Consider the following 16139-nt stretch of genomic DNA (forward strand, 5'->3'; position numbering starts at 1 on the left):
CTCTCTGCGTGCTGTTTCATATGAAAAAGCTTCAGCATTATAGGCTAATACGTATTGCACACAACCATGCTGCACCACATTAACAGGAGACTGCCAGCCAATCGAGTGTTTGCCTTGAACCAAGCATGCGTGATGGTTATAGCACAAAGTGTATCAGCACATCTGAGAACGTGTCTGCATGATGGCAAAGCACAGGACATATCTGCTCTCCTTAGAGGTGTATTTATGACTGTGTTTGCACATGCGTGTCTGTGCATGACAGTGCATGCACACAAGGCATCAAGGGGTGTTAATTTATTCAAATGAGCTGGGGAGGATAACGAGAGGATGGGGTGAGGGAGGGAGAGGCTGCATTTGCTGGAGAGGGGGGAAACCTTCAGCTGGAGGTTCATGCCTCCATTTTTCTCCCCCTCTTTCCACTTGTTTTTTCAGATTCACAAATGAGACTATTTGCATGGCTGAGAAAAAGGGAAGTGGTGGGAAATGACATCGGAGATGCGGATTGATGCGATTCTCAAGCAGACAGAGCACCTTCAGATAAAAAACATACCGTGCCAGGGCGATACCACCACTTCCAAGATGGCTGCCGCTGGAGGCGTCCTCTGTGGGACCAACCCAGAGACTGGCTGCTCTCACCCCAGAGTGGGTGAAACACATACACACTTTCACACACAAGGTTTCAGGTTTGTTCCTCGAGCATAACGAGCACAATTTGCATGACACAAAATATTAACATTTTCATTTGAATAAGAATATATTAAAGACTTCAGAAACTCAGCTTGTACTGAGATATTGATCAGAGATATCTAGTGACACCTAGTGGCCACAATTAAGGATGTTATCATTGGAAGATCAGATACTGATGTGTATCGGCTGGAGCTGGCAAAAAAAAATCAGTGACGCAAACTAGTTGCTGACTCCAGTTCATGGTCTTGTCCATAGTTCAGTGATGCCAAAAGTGTGGTCTGCGGATCTATTGGTACTTTAAGCAGATACATTTGTTATCCAAACAGTTAAAAATATTCAAAGCTCTGGGTAACAAGAGAGAAAGTGGAGAAGAATAAGGGGGACCTGGTCAGCATGCATGGCTTCTGCCAGGAAAGGAATCATCAACTGACAGAGACCCCTACTTACTCCCACTCGAGATGACACTCTCCAACAGGAGTTGAAAGGTTGACCTGGTTGATGGTCTATGTACCTGCGTTTTTGACACAATTAAGCACTCCATTCTTATAAAGTTTGTGAAAAGCACTGGCACCTACTGGAGAACGATCTCTTGTCATTAGGTGATACACCAAGAGATCTAAATATTTGTCTTAAAGATGAATTAGAAGTGGATGAAACCTGTATAAAGTTTTGAATTTCACCCACGAAGGATGAATAAAGTATTTTCTATTCTATTCTATTCTAAGTGCAAGTAAATCAGGATGCAGCCTATGATTCATGGGAAGATGGGTCTCTAAGACAGGAATTTGAGTCATCAAGTCAAAAAGTTGGCTTTCAGGCAGGACCAGCATGCTCAGGTAAAATTTGTAACAAGGCATTATAAAGCAAGCATTCTCCTCAAAGAATGACAGTTCTATGATGAGTATTTAGTCCGGTCTAGGACTCAGCAAAGTTGGGAGTGTAGAGCAAATGAGGCTCAGCAAGCTTCTAGAGTTTGGTTTTCCATTGAACATATTAGTACTTGTGCAAAATGATCCAGCATTGGCATTCTGATTCTTATACATTCAAATACAAGTCATAATCAGTGGCCAAACCTGAAAAAAAAACACAAAAACATAGCGCCTTAAATTGTCAATCCAGTTCCTGTATGCTGTGCTCTTTCAGCTAAGTCTAGCGGATGTAACAGTCTTCTCATGTAACAGAAAAATATTAATTCATGTAGATGAAGAATAAATCTGTATCTTTTTTTTTTCCATTCAGCACAACTTTTACGTGAATGCAAAAACAAAATTTCACATAAGGATAAAGTTAATTGAAGGCACCATGGGTCAAGACTGGACTCGATCTTGACTCTCCCTCCTAGCTGGGTGTGCTGTGCTATGACTCACCCCTTCCAAACTCCAACTGCAGACTTTTGAGCCTATTAAATGTGATGCAGCAGTCAAAATGTGAGTATTTCAGAAAATGTTTTGGCACTGTGTTACTATATGGAGTTATTTTTGTATTAAAGGAGAATTCCGGCTATTTTACAAACATATCCCATCTGTTGGAGACCAAGGAAAGTTGGCCAAAGGGAAAAACGCGAGAAATTTTCATGCCCGCTGCGCAAAGTTGTCCAATTGCGCTGATTTCCATGAAAGCGGGCTCTATCGGGCAAGCTTTTAACCTTTCCTGAGGCTCTTAATGTGTATCAAAATACTTTTTACCGAATTGGCCGTGGTGTCAGTAGCAATACAATTCAACCCAGGGGCTAACCATACCATTAGCTAGCACAGACATTATACATTTTGAGATTTCAAAAACAGCGCACTTACCTTTCTCAGCTTCCGTGTTCCACAGGCATGCGCACAAATCGATCGCCGAAGTCATACACTATAGTATTCCAAAATTGTCTTTTTGTCCACCAAAAATGACCCTCGGGAACCGAACTACACATTGCCATGTTTGTTATTGTTTCCTATCGAACAGCTGACTCGTTTCAACACCCATTTTCGCCTTTAAAGGGGCACTAGGTAGCATTTTAACCTAAAATTATAGCCTTCAGGAGTTTACCAAAGGTTAAACAAGTCAATGGTAAGCGAATGAAGCCTGTCTCGCTCCCAACAGGGGTCTGTATGCTGAAAATCCCATATGTAACTTCGGCAGGAGCGACCCGCTTCTGAAGTGTCGTGATGCGCGAGAAGAGTCGTTTGTGTTTACGGCACTTAGCTAGGTACTGTATGCTAGTTGTAGTTGTAGGCTATGTGTTCGCTTGCGTTGAAGAGCCAACACCAAGCGTTTCATATTCTGCCTTTCACAGACTGAATATGAAACGTTCGATGTTGGCACTTCCCATCTTTGTGAAATTTCTCCAAGCGTGATCGTGTTCATCTACCATAATGATCTGCGTTTTACATCGTAAAGAGACAGGTGATGATGGTGCTCTAATTCAGGGATTCTCAACCTTTTTTCAGTGATGTACCACTTGTAAAATATTTTTTTAACTGTTTGCAAACGAAAATACATAAAAAATAGCTTAAGATCTTTAAAAATAATAATAATAATAACTTAGTTATAATTAAAGATTTGTGCACAAAATATAATCAACTTAAAGTGTCCTCTTTTAGGTCTGTGTTTAAAACTGAATTTATAAACTCGATTGTTGACAAATAAACACATAAAATCATTATATTTTTGCACAGAAAATGTTCACAAAAATGAATTTATGTATCTAATGTTCTTTAAGGATCAAAATGAGACTGGCATGTCAAACTTACAGACTGTCAGCACAGATGATTGCATTGTTTTAGTGAGAAACTTGTGCTTGTGCTTCACTAAGGATCTTGGTCAGTCTTGGTGGCAGGGAGGCAACTGCTGTGATCAGGCTCTTCTCCAAGCTCAGTCTGTTTCTCTGCTTTGTTTTTATCACAGTCATTGCAGAGAAGGAGGCCTCACATAAATATGTTGAGGCAAAGGGTAGTAGCTGCTCCAAAGCTTTCTGCCCCAGGTCAGGGTGCTCCTGCTTCACACACACCCAAAACTGTGTGAGTGTGGATGTGGCAAACGTCATCTGGAGGCCACGGTCAGATGACACTTCCAAGAGCTCTTCCTGATCAGTGACAGGTAGCTTGCTTGTGTTTGCCTCAGACAAGAGAAATGAGTCTCTGACCCAATCCAGCAGTGCAGATTTCTCCTCTATGTCAGGAAAGTAGGAATGAAAATCTTGAATCAGTTTGGTCAAATGTCCCACTATGATGGATATGACTGGAGCTCTGTTCACATCCTCACGAGAGAGAAAATCATTCACCTGAGGAAAGCAGGTGAAATTTCCCTGTGCACAGGCCCTTCTCCACAGCTCTGCTTTCTTCAGGAAGCCTCCCACCTTGTCATACAGGTTTAAAATGCTGGTGTCCTTGCCCTGCAGAGATGTATTCAGTTCGTTCAATTTGCTGAATACATCTGCCAGGTAACACAGCTTTGCCAGCCAATCTGTGTCCTGGAATAAGGTGGCATGGGGGGATTTGTGCTCAGTCAGAAAGGTGGTTATTTCAGCTCGTAATTCCAACAACCGGTTGAGTATTTTTCCTCGAGAGAGCCAGCACACTTCTGTATGGAGCAGCAGCTGTGTGTGTTCAGCACCCATATTTTCACAGATGCGGCGAAAAAGGCGTGCATTAAGTGGCCTCGACTTGATGAAGTTGACCACTTTGATGGTGTCATTTAAGACGTCATGTAACTCAGGGCTCATTTTCTTGGACGCCAATGCCTCCCTCTGTATCACACAGTGAGTCCACTTCACGTCGGGATTTTCCTTTTTAATGTGCGCGATGAGTCCTCTCGTGCGGCCCGTCATTGATGCTGCTGCGTCCGTGCAGATGCTGCTGCAGGATTTCCAGCTGAGGCCGTTTGCACAAAGTTGTTGACAACATGAAAAAATATCCTCTCCTGTTGTTTTCCCCTCGAGAGTTTTGCAGAAAAGTATGTGCTCATAAATGTCGTCAGTATCGACGTATCTGACGAATCTGACGAAAGCAACAAGTTGTGCATTTCCACTGACATCTGTGGACTCCTCCAGCTGGAGGGAAAAAGAGTTGCTACAACTTGATCGACAATATCTGTTCCCATATTTTCTACTCTGCGGCAAACGGAGTCATTTGACAGAGGCACAGTCTTGAATTTCTCCGCTGCGTTTTTGTCCAGCATCGTCTCAGCCAACACAACAGCAGCTGGAAGAAGCAGGTCTTCACCTATAGTGAACGGTTTCTTCGCTTTAGCTATGAGCAAAGACATCGCATAAGAGGCCTCCAGGGCTTTGGCTGATGTTGTGGAGGCTTTCCGCATTGTGTCTTGAGATAACCTGAATTCCGAAAGTTTTCTTTTAAAAAACTCAGGTTCCCTACCAACGTTTTTGTCTTGAGATGACGCTGGAGGTGCGCTGGCTTCATTCCACTGTTAGCCAACTTATCCCCACAGAAAAAACACAATGCCATGGGAGGATTGGAGCTGGTGGACGTGAATCCCATTAGGGCGTATTCTTCCGAATACTGTCGGAATTTTGGGGGAGTCTGTTTTTACCTTCTTTGTCATCTGTCCCTCTGTGTTCTCAGCAGCACCGCTGCCGCGCTTTAACCAGGACTCCATTGTTTGTGTTGTCAAGGCGACAGTGGTTTATTTTGTCTATCAAGTAAAAGGCAAATGCTGCGAATTCATGGATATCAGTCCCGTCACTGTTACGTTGCACGCTCTAGTAGCCAGTAGAACGCCGCCATTTGGGTACCTGCCAGCTGTGTTTGTAAACATACCTGAACATACATGAACTTATATTAATTGATATTTATAATGACTTTTGAATTGATGCTATTTTTTAAACATATTTTTCAAAATCTCAAGTACCCCCTGGAATGCCTCCAAGTGCCCCAAGGGGTACGAGTACCCCCATTTATCTAGCAATATTCTAGAATGCGCTGCTGAGGGTGGCAGCACGTTGGAAGCTCTGTACCTCACATTGAGATTTTTCTTTTTTCTAAATTCATTCCTGTTATTTCTTGGAAGAAATTGCATTTTTTTGGACAACTGTTCCTTCCTGCCTTGGATGCTGTGCAGCTGGATTGATTTTTCCCAACACTTTTGTATATTTACTCTTTTGTTATGATGCATAACCATAGCAACAAGGTGGTTTACAACAGGGAGCAGCTGATTAACATTGGAAAAGCAGAAATAATTCGACAACTGAAGCTAGAAATCCCACTGGAATTGAAAAGGAGGCGTCGTGGATGCAGAGCAGGAGCAAAGAGGAGAGAAAGAAAGAAGAAGTTCAAACCATCTCTGCCATCCGTCATCATGGGCAATGTAAGATCGTTAGCTAACAAGTTGGATGAACTTCTAGCCTTGACAAGGACTCAGCAAGAATATCGGGAATGTAGCATTATGTGTTTTACTGAGACATGGCTGCAGGATCATATCCCCGACTCCAGCGTCTCCCTGCCGGGCTTCCTGACTGTACGAGCAGATCGAGATTTAAAGAGTAGCAGGAAAAGGAAAGGGGGTGGATTGGCAGTGCTTGTCAACAACAGATGGTGTCACCCAGGACATGTTACTGTGAAGAGTCGTCTCTGCAGTCCTGACATTGAACTATTGGCAGTAAGTTTTTGTCCATATTATTTGCCAAGAGAGTTCACCAGTGTTGTTTTGGTGGCTGTTTACATTCCACCCTCAGCTGTTGCCGACACTGCATGTGATGTCATCAGTTCCGTTGTTGCTAAGATACAGACACAGCACCCCAATTCTTTTGTGGCAATATCTGGTGATTTTAATCATGCCTCACTTTCTGCTACACTGCCAACTTTTCAACAGTTTGTCAGCTGCTCTACCAGAGAAAACAAGACATTGGATTTGTTTTACACAAATGTCAAGGATTCATACATTTCCAAATCAAGACCTCCCCTGGGTAAATCAGATCACAACCTTGTTTTTCTCTGTTCAGCATATAAACCCCTTGTCCAGAGACTACCTGTCACAAAAAAGACTGTTAGAAAGTGGTCACAGGAAGCTGAAGAAGCCTTACAGGGTTGTTTTGATGCAACCGATTGGATTTCTCTTTGTAAGCCACATGGAGAGGACATTAATGCCATGACTGAGTGTGTGACTGACTATATAAACTTCTGTGTGGACAACACCATCCCCACCAGAACAGTGAGATGTTTCCCTAATAACAAACCCTGGATCACCAGTGAGCTAAAGGAACTATTGAACAAGAAAAAAAGAGCCTTTAGGGAGCGAGACAGGGAGTTACTGAGGAGTATACAGAAGCAGCTCAAAGTCAAGATCAGAGAGAGCAAGGAGGTGTATAGAAAGAAGCTTGAGAGTAAACTGCAGAGGAACAATATCAGAGATGTGTGGTCAGGAATGAAGAAGCTCACAGGCCTCAAGCAGAGGGAGGATCGGATGGATGGAAGTCTGGACAGAGCAAATGAGATGAACACATTCTTCAACAGGTTCAGTTCAGGAACAAGCTCACCATCCTCTCCTCCTGTTCCCAGCCAAAGAGACATCCCACCCTCCTCTGACCCACAGCTTTCCTGTAACATCTCCACCTCCACCTCAGTCATGGATTCTTCTGCTTCCACTAGTTTGTCTTCAACCAAATCAGGAGATGCTGCTGTCCCCTTTGCCTCCCCCTCCCACTTTTCTGTTTCTAGAAGTCAGGTGAAGAGGCAGTTGGAGAGACTGAACCGGAACAAGGCTGCAGGTCCAGATGGTGTCAGCCCCCGAGTCCTGAAGGCCTGTGCAGAGCAGCTCTGTGGGATTCTGCAACACCTTTTCAACCTTAGCTTGACCCAAGAGAAGGTACCACTGTTGTGGAAGACATCCTGTCTGGTTCCGGTACCAAAGAAAACTCATCCTTCAGTCATCAATGACTACAGACCTGTTGCCCTGACATCCCACATCATGAAGGTCCTGGAGAGACTCCTGTTGACCCACCTGTGTAAGCAGACCAGCACATATCAGGACCCCCTGCAGTTTGCTTATCGCCATGGAGTTGGAGTTGAAGACGCTATCATACACCTGCTTCAACAAACCCACTGTCATCTGGACAAAGCAGGCAGCACTGTGAGGATCATGTTCTTTGATTTCTCCAGTGCATTTAACACAATCCAGCCTGATCTGCTTCGTCTGAAACTCCAGAAGACTCAGGTGGAGGCCTCAACAATCACCTGGATTAATGACTACTTGACAAACAGACCACAGTTTGTCAGACTGAAGAATTGTGTGTCTAACCAGGTGATCAGCAGCACAGGAGCACCACAGGGGACTATACTTTCACCATTCCTTTTCACTCTGTACACTTCAGACTTCCAGTACAAGTCAGACTCCTGTCATCTACAGAAATATTCAGATGACTCTGCAGTTGTCGGGTGTATCAGAGATGGACAAGAAGCTGAGTACAGAGAGCTGGTGGACCGCTTTGTGGCATGGTGTGGGAACAATCATCTCATCTTGAAAGTTAACAAAACAAAGGAGATGATTGTAGATTTCAGGAGAAACAGGGTCAGATCAAACCCTGTTTCCATCATGGGAGAAGAAGTGGAGGTGGTTGAGGAATATAAATACCTTGGTGTTCATGTGGACAACAGACTGGACTGGAGACACAACAGTGAAGCCATCTACAAGAAAGGACAGAGCAAACTGTACTTCTTGAGGAAGCTAAGGTCCTTCAAGGTTTGCTACAAGATGTTGCAGATATTCTACAAGTCTGTTGTTGAGAGCGTCATTTCCTCTTGCTGCACGGTGGTGTGGTGGTTAGCACTGTTGCCTCACAGCAAGAAGGTTCCAGGTTCAACACCCAGCTGGGGCCTTTCTGTGTGGAGTTTGCATGTTCACCCCGTGTATGCGTGGGTTCTCTCCGGGTACTCCGGCTTCCTCCCACTGTCCAAAAAATCATGCATGTTAGGTTGACCACCTGCTGGTGGTGGTCGGAGGGGCCGATGGCGCCGGTGCTTGGCAGCCTCGCCTCCGTCAGTGTGCCCCAGGGCAGCTGTGGCTACAACACAGTAGTCTGCCACCATCAGCATAGCACTTTGAGATTCCGTATGAAATGAAAAGTGCTTTACAAATGTAATTGATTATTATTATTATCTGTTGGGGCAGCAGCATCAGAACCAGGGACCTAAAAAGACTCAAAAACCTGATAAGGAAGGCTGGTTCTGTTCTGGGGACGACTGTGGAACCTCTGGAGACAATAATGCAAAGAAGGATTTTGCATAAAATCAAGAGAATTATGGACAACACTGAACATCCTCTCCATGAGACTGTTATCGGAAAACAGAGTCTCTTCAGTCAAAGGCTTCTTCAGTTTGGATGCAAAACGGACCGCTACAGGAAATCATTCCTGCCCACAGCCATCAGCGTCTATAATAACTCCTTGATTCAACATTTAATTTCCCTCTGGGATAAATAAAGTATTTTTGAATTTGAATTTGAATTTGAATTTGAATTTGAATTTGAATTTGAATTGAATTTGAATTTGAGAACCACTGCTCTAATTCCTCCTGAGTTCGAGATGTAGCCTAGCTTCAGAAATACACGGACTGACCTGATTAGAATAAGAATAGCATTTTGATCCGAACAAGAATTGTTATCTACACATGAAAATGGATTAATTTGTTTGGATTATGATTGTAATCGGAATAGTGTAGAGCTAGTCTGCGTTTAATCACTCCACGAATACACCATGATGAGGGAAGAATCCCATTCAAGATCAGCAACAGTCCATCCATCCATCCATTATCTTCCGCTTGTCTGGGGATCGGGTCGCGGGGGCAGCAGCCTGAGCAGAGAAACCCAGACGTCCCTGTCCCCGGCCACTTCCTCCAGCAACAGTATTATAGCATATTATCTTGAGTTCTCTCTTCAGAAAAATGATAGACTGCCCACGTAGTATCTTACGTGGGCAGTCTACACTTGTGAATCAGATGACCTAACTGCACTGACTAAATAACACAACGGCAGCATTCGCCACGATGTTTAGTTAGTGGATGTGTATAATACAAAGGTGGGAAATTTTTACGACAGTGTAGAATTTCAGGTTGACCAATAGAGATCGCTATACTGCCGCTAAACTACCTTGTATCCCTTTAAGTAGCATGAAAAAACAGCCAACATCATCAATGGATCAACCATGAGACTGGGGTGGCTATTTACTCCAAAAATTGCCCATATTTGGTGGCTTGTGCCCAGTAAATTGTGACACTTTACAGTCTCGGACACGACATTTTCTCTTTTTTTCCTGTACATGGACAAAATGGCTGCAAAAAGAGATTACATTCATGACCGGGGCAAGAAGGTAGCTGTTAGAAAGTAGGACGATATTGCAGAGGCCTCTCACTTTGGGTTAAGTAAACAACTTGATTATGTGTAGCCCATAGACTGAATGAAAATGGCACTTAAAACCACTTGATTAGGATAAGGAAAAAAGAACACCACCCTATAAATAAAATCTCTCGCAACATTGGCCTGCATATTGAAAATCTACATTTTCGAAAAATATAGAAAAAAATGAATGAATAAATAAGGACACACCATTCTTATGAAGACAGTGGGACTGTGATAATTAGCTAATCGTCGACACTTAATGATTCACCAATGTAACATTTCCCACTCTGTTCTTTGGTGTGAATTATATGTATCTACTATGAATTGAAGAATGTTAATTGATTAGGGAAGTATGTACTTAACATGAACTATTTACTCCTGATTATTTTTTACTCATTTTGAAACTTTGCATACCGTATTGCAAAGTGTTACCATTATGTTTTGCGTGTGACTGTACTATGTCCTTCCATACATTAATAGTACTGCCAGAACAAAAACTGTTTATAGTAGAAGGGGTTCCCTGAAAAATTAATACATTCAAAGTAACTGCAGCAACTGTAGCTATCTCCAGATCATTTCAAATGTAAAATGTAGGGGTCTAACAAACAGAAATAAACTTGTGTTTACAATTGTTCTGGTCTGCTACATCAGGTTAAGGCAACAAAATTCTGATGCAAACCAGAGAAAATGACAGCTAAGACATAGACAGGTGGCAGGTGTGAGAAGACACTGTAGACACTGCATTGATTTCTAAAATCATATGATAATATAATAATATAATATAATTATAATAATATAATATAATAATATCATATGATTTTCCCACACTTTAGTACTCTTGTACCTTTGGCCTACAGTGAATAAGAGCAAATATAAAAACGCTCTTTCTGCTACTGAATCAAATATACACAACGATGGTTTAATCTTTATATTTTCATGTAGGTCTGGTAGCTATGACAACTGTCATAGCTAACTTATATATTTTCTAAAACTATGCAGTGACCTTGGCAGGGATGACAAGCAAGTTGCCCACATTCCATCAGATTTGACACACGCCTTTCTACAGCTATTTTGTGACTTTTCAAAGAAAGCTGACAGTGTGTTATGAGGTTGTTGATCCCTCATCCTGAGGCGTTTGGGTTACTTTCTCAACACTTTCTACCTCTCCACCTGTTTGTTTCTTCCAGTATCCCTGAGGCTATTTTTCTCAGCAGTTCCTGACAGCCATCCTGATAGCGCATGGGAACAGTATCTGATCAGCCCTCTCACACCTGTCCAGCATAATGTGCCTGAGTATGTGTTTCTGTTGCTTTCCATACCTCCTCCTCCTGGCGCGCTGATGTTATCAGGTCTAGTGAACATTGTGACGAATGGCTTCTCATGCTTACCTCAACTGAAGCCCTTATGGAAAGCAGCCGACCCGAGCCCTGGGGGATTATACCGGTGAAAACGCTTGCTCCGTCGCACGGCAGCAGGCTCTGTTAACTTTTACAGCTCGATCCTTCATTTTTCCAGAAAGTCTGCAGGCTGGACGGGAAAGAGAAAGTGACAGAGAGAAGGAGAGAGCTGGGGGGTCCTTGGGACTCAGCCGGCTGACAGTTCCTGTCTCTCCCTGTAACGACTTATTTATTATTGGGTAATTAATCAGGCCAGTTTTCTGGCGGTGTGATTAATGCTCTTTGTCATCCGAGCTGTGGAGATGAAACTACAGTAGCCTGTGAAGACACTGTAAGCCTTCAGCTGGCTCTGATGTAACGGCAAAGCGAGAGGGGCTTGTTTGGGGCCTTTCTGTGACAACAACAGCAAAGACAACGCCAGCTTGCATTTTAGTGTTACATGTTCCAAATGTTAATTTTCTGTTCAAGGTTAGGCGTGGGAACCCTGTTCATGTCTTTATTCAACCCGATATCGGCAAAATCTGTTCTCGGATACGCGGTTATGGTTCATGATCATCATCTTACCTTTCAAGCGTTCATGGGTGTCAAAGTCACTTTCCGAAAACTTGTCCTTTCCCACAGTCGTGGTGAGTACTTGATTCTCTTCTCTTCAGTCAGCAGCTTCTCACATGGTCGGGCCATCGTACATGATGGTCTAAAGACGCCACCTGGTGGTTGGTTTTGTTAGCACACTACGACAAACTATATCGACGTGAACGCGGTTATTTTGTTTGCTTTTGCTTTTTTTTTATTTTTGTTGCCATTTGTCACTTTCTTAAAGCTTTTTTTTAATCATTTCTCAATCAATCTTTATTAAGGAGACATCTGGGGGAAGGAGAAACAGGGTCTCAAAGAAATATAAAGGTTTGGAAATGTGTTGACATCTATTTTTATCCTACATACAACTCACATGTTTACGGTCATATACCAGATTTTATTTCCCTTCTCATTTTTCTGTCTTGCAAAGCACTTTGTAACATTAGAATTGCATTTATAAAGTCTAGTGTAATAGTTGTAGTAAGCATGGAAGCTATGAGGCATCAGTGTATTTTCTTAAAATCAGTTTTCTGTATTTTTTATTTCTAATCTTTTTGTGGTCTTTGGTTTTACATCATGCCAACACCTGTATATTAAAGTCCATTTGCAGTGAGGACGGTACTTTTTAAAAACAGTGTCATGGCGAAAACGTGGAATAGTCACGGAAATAGAATCTCTTGATTTGTGTCCACAAAGCATGCAGCTAATACTATATAGATAAAAAATGCATGTGATAGTTCATTAGAAACCTAAAATGTGGAATCTAACTCGTATAAAAGGCACATCACATAGAAAAGGTCAAAAGGAGGAAGTGAATAAAAGCACTCATTAAGGTGGAGTGATCACCTTGAGGAGGCATTTCCTCACTGGGTGAGAACATATTTTGAGTTTTTTGTCCAACCCTTCCTTTGTTCTTGTCAGGTGTTGTCAGGTGATTCTTTTGATGTGGACCATTAATCAATTTTTATAGTATTTCTATGTTCTGTCTTATAATTTGAAATACACTGTCACTGAACTTTTGATGTTATTGCAGTTTTATTGTGTATGGCTATTCCTAAAATTGTACTCTTCTGGACAGAGGTCTCTGATCTTGTTCCTGGGATTTGCTGGAGCCACTGTCTCAGTTTGGGGTCTCAGCTTGGCCTCCAACCTTCATCACCATGGGGAGCACTAGCCCTTCCTGCTCCTTGTGTTGTTTATCTTGTAGCTAAGCCTCTCTAGGATCACTGCTTATTGGTCTCTGTGATGGTCCCGGCTGATATCAGCCGATAGCAGACTTTCACAAGATACTTTGTCGCTTAGCCTTGGCAAAGGGCCATGCTCGCTTCAAGTATCCAGGTTATTCATGATCTTCCATCTTAGGTTCGCTGTCTTCGTGTTAAGGCTATTAGGGCTTCCTAATGGGGTACTCATTCTGTGACCTGTCGCCCTATGTACCAAGGGCGACAATATCACTTTGCCAATCTGTCAGCTCTCTCTCTCTCTAGATATATATTTGTGTATATATTTATATAACTTTGTTAATATTTGTATATTTATATATTTCTGAAAGATCTGGCACTTGAGGGCAAATTTGATTTTATTGCATAAGACGATTGCAAACATCTGTACTTCTCTCACTAGCATTGCTGCCTATTTCATCCAACTACTTATTATCTGATCTATGCATTAGTTTGTGTTGATTTAAAAATTGATAACAACAATAATAATAATAATAATACAAGTAGAACATTCAGGCACAACACAGTGTGATTAGATACACTTTATTTATACAAAAGCCCTACATTCTCACACACATAGCAGTCTACAGCTTTGTAGCTCATTGTTGATGTCTCCTGGGTTCATTGGCTGGTTCTGTTCACTTCACTCTTCCTCATCTGGAACACGCTTCGGCTGTTGATGATAACGTCATTATTTTCATCAGTTACTAAGATGCAACTCTTATTTTTAATTTATTGCCACACTAACATAAGCTTTTAAGAATAACCAGTAGCGATTTAAAACTTGGTTTTGCTCAGAAGTTGAAGCCTGATCTCTGATGTTGGTATACACTGTTTCATCCCGACCAGCAGATGTCAGTATAAATCTGATTGTAATGTTTGTAGCTGCAAACTTACCTTGGATTTGCCACAGTTTCTGATCTTGTTGCCTGAAAAAAGAATGAGACTGTGTGATGAGCACCGTCATCTTGAGCCCCCCAAAACTACTGTATATATGTCCTCAATAAAGCTGCTTCAATAACAGCAATGATGGAAACAGAGTTTTAAGAAGGGAGTGTAGATATATTTGAGCATCATGAACACAATGCACATGTTTCCACTCTTGCTGTTACTTAACCAGTCTTTTCAGCCACATACTGTATTATGTGACACAAGCTCCCCACATTCAAACATGTTCAAATCAAAGATCAGACCTTTAGCTGTTCTGTCAGTGTCACTCCCTCTATATTCAAGCGTACAAAATACATGCCTGTGCAAAAACAAAACACACACAAACATCGAGCGCTGCTATTAGCTTACCAAGCAACAGAAGGAGGGAAAGGAACACAATAACTCCGGCGAAGGTCAGACCTCCAATACGTAGTGTTTCATAGTCTGTGAATTCAAATAGAACACTATCATTTACTGTTACCCATGAGGTCTGTTACTGTGCTCCGGATTTCTCCCATTTTATCCTTATTTCCTACTTTTGCTTTTCTGCACACCATTTCACCACATCCTTTTCTTTGCTCTCTTTTTGTCTTTGACACTTTTTGTCTGAGCTTGTTTATTCTCCTATTGTACCTCTCTATACTTTACTACCCATCTGAATATAAAGCATTCTGACGGAAACTGCAATCCCTCTGCCCTCTACAATCTCTTCTTTTAAAGCACTGACAGATTAGAAAATTGTTCCACCTCATTAGATACTCTTTCAAAGAGGCAGCTACTTACCATATACAAAGTCTGCATCCAAGTCAGTTATTCCATCTGATGAGAGGCAAGAAAGAGAAAGAATTGGATATCCAAAAGAAACATCATCTTACAGACGCATAGCTCCTACAGTTTCTCAATGTGTTTTTATGAGTAATGTTCACAGTGCTTGTTATACAGTCATTTATTGATTTTAATTGATGCAATTGACCCACTGTCTAACTATGTGACGGCTAAGAAAATAGGCCATAATCAACGCAAGTCCATTCTCTGAAGATTTTATCACTTCTAATAAAGGTGTACGCTGTGTCATGCCTCAATCTTGTAAATTGTTTTGCCGTATACTGAGGCACTTGACTCTGTCTTCCACTGCCTTGGTAGTTCTTTAACTTGCTATACCAACATCTTGCTAGAGAGTGATTTGTGCAGCACTCTAATCTATAGAAGTGTAGACTTTGTGAGCATGTTTTGCAGTGGTAGAAAGCCAGTACTGGTTGCTGGACTCCCCTTGGTTTTCATTCTTTGTAAAGCTACCAAGGAAATTTGAATAACAAACGTTAAGCTGCATTTAGTTTGCTTAATGTTACTCTGTAAGAAGTTATGACTCAGAATTAAAAGAAAGCAAACATGGCTCTGAAAATGTTAAAGTGTATGTGTTTGTGGATAATGAGCAGTTCATCTTACCTTTGGAAGAAGACATGTTGCCTCGTCTATGTGTGTGTTCAGCTGACAAAACTGAAGGGAACATAATAGAAACAGTTCACAAAAGGCCAGTGATAACAGCATTTGCCAGCTGGTGACCCATCAACACCTGCTGTTTTGAATAATTTAATCAAGACCTTTACGACAAGATAGGTATACACTATCAGGTCTGGCATCTGAAAAATGTTGTTTGGGGGCAAAATTCGAGTGGATTTAATGTCAGTGGTGTCTTTTTTAATAAAGATAGAGAATTGTAGAAGCTCATCTTCTTTGGTTTATTTGTTTTAGATGAGAGGTAGCTGAAAGGCTTGGAAACTCTATACCAAATGTTCTGACAAATTGCCTCATTTGGTTTGCTTCTGGAGTATCAACGATTGCCTTGATCTTCAATGGGAATTCTAAGCGGCTAATGGTGTTATTGATCCTCTTTCCCCACTTCTTCAGCCATCATTCTTCAACCGCACACAAGCACACACTCATACAAGATTCTTATTTGATCAACATACTTTAAACTAAAATCATTAAGTCACACAGA

The 16139-nt window shown here is 41.8% G+C and overlaps 1 protein-coding gene across 1 annotated transcript; it reads right to left on the minus strand.

Moving 5' to 3' along the window:
- Nucleotides 1-3451: 3451 nt before the first annotated feature.
- LOC142388685 (SCAN domain-containing protein 3-like) lies at nt 3452-4986 on the minus strand. The gene is made up of 2 exons (XM_075474231.1): nt 4703-4986; nt 3452-4541 (listed from the first exon to the last, which is right to left on the minus strand). Exons 1-2 carry the CDS (start codon nt 4984-4986, stop codon nt 3452-3454), a joined length of 1374 nt encoding a protein of 457 aa, XP_075330346.1.
- Between the last annotated feature and the right edge of the window lie 11153 nt (nt 4987-16139).

Source organism: Odontesthes bonariensis, chromosome 9 (genome assembly GCF_027942865.1).
Source record: "Odontesthes bonariensis isolate fOdoBon6 chromosome 9, fOdoBon6.hap1, whole genome shotgun sequence".
NCBI lineage: Eukaryota > Metazoa > Chordata > Actinopteri > Atheriniformes > Atherinopsidae > Odontesthes > Odontesthes bonariensis.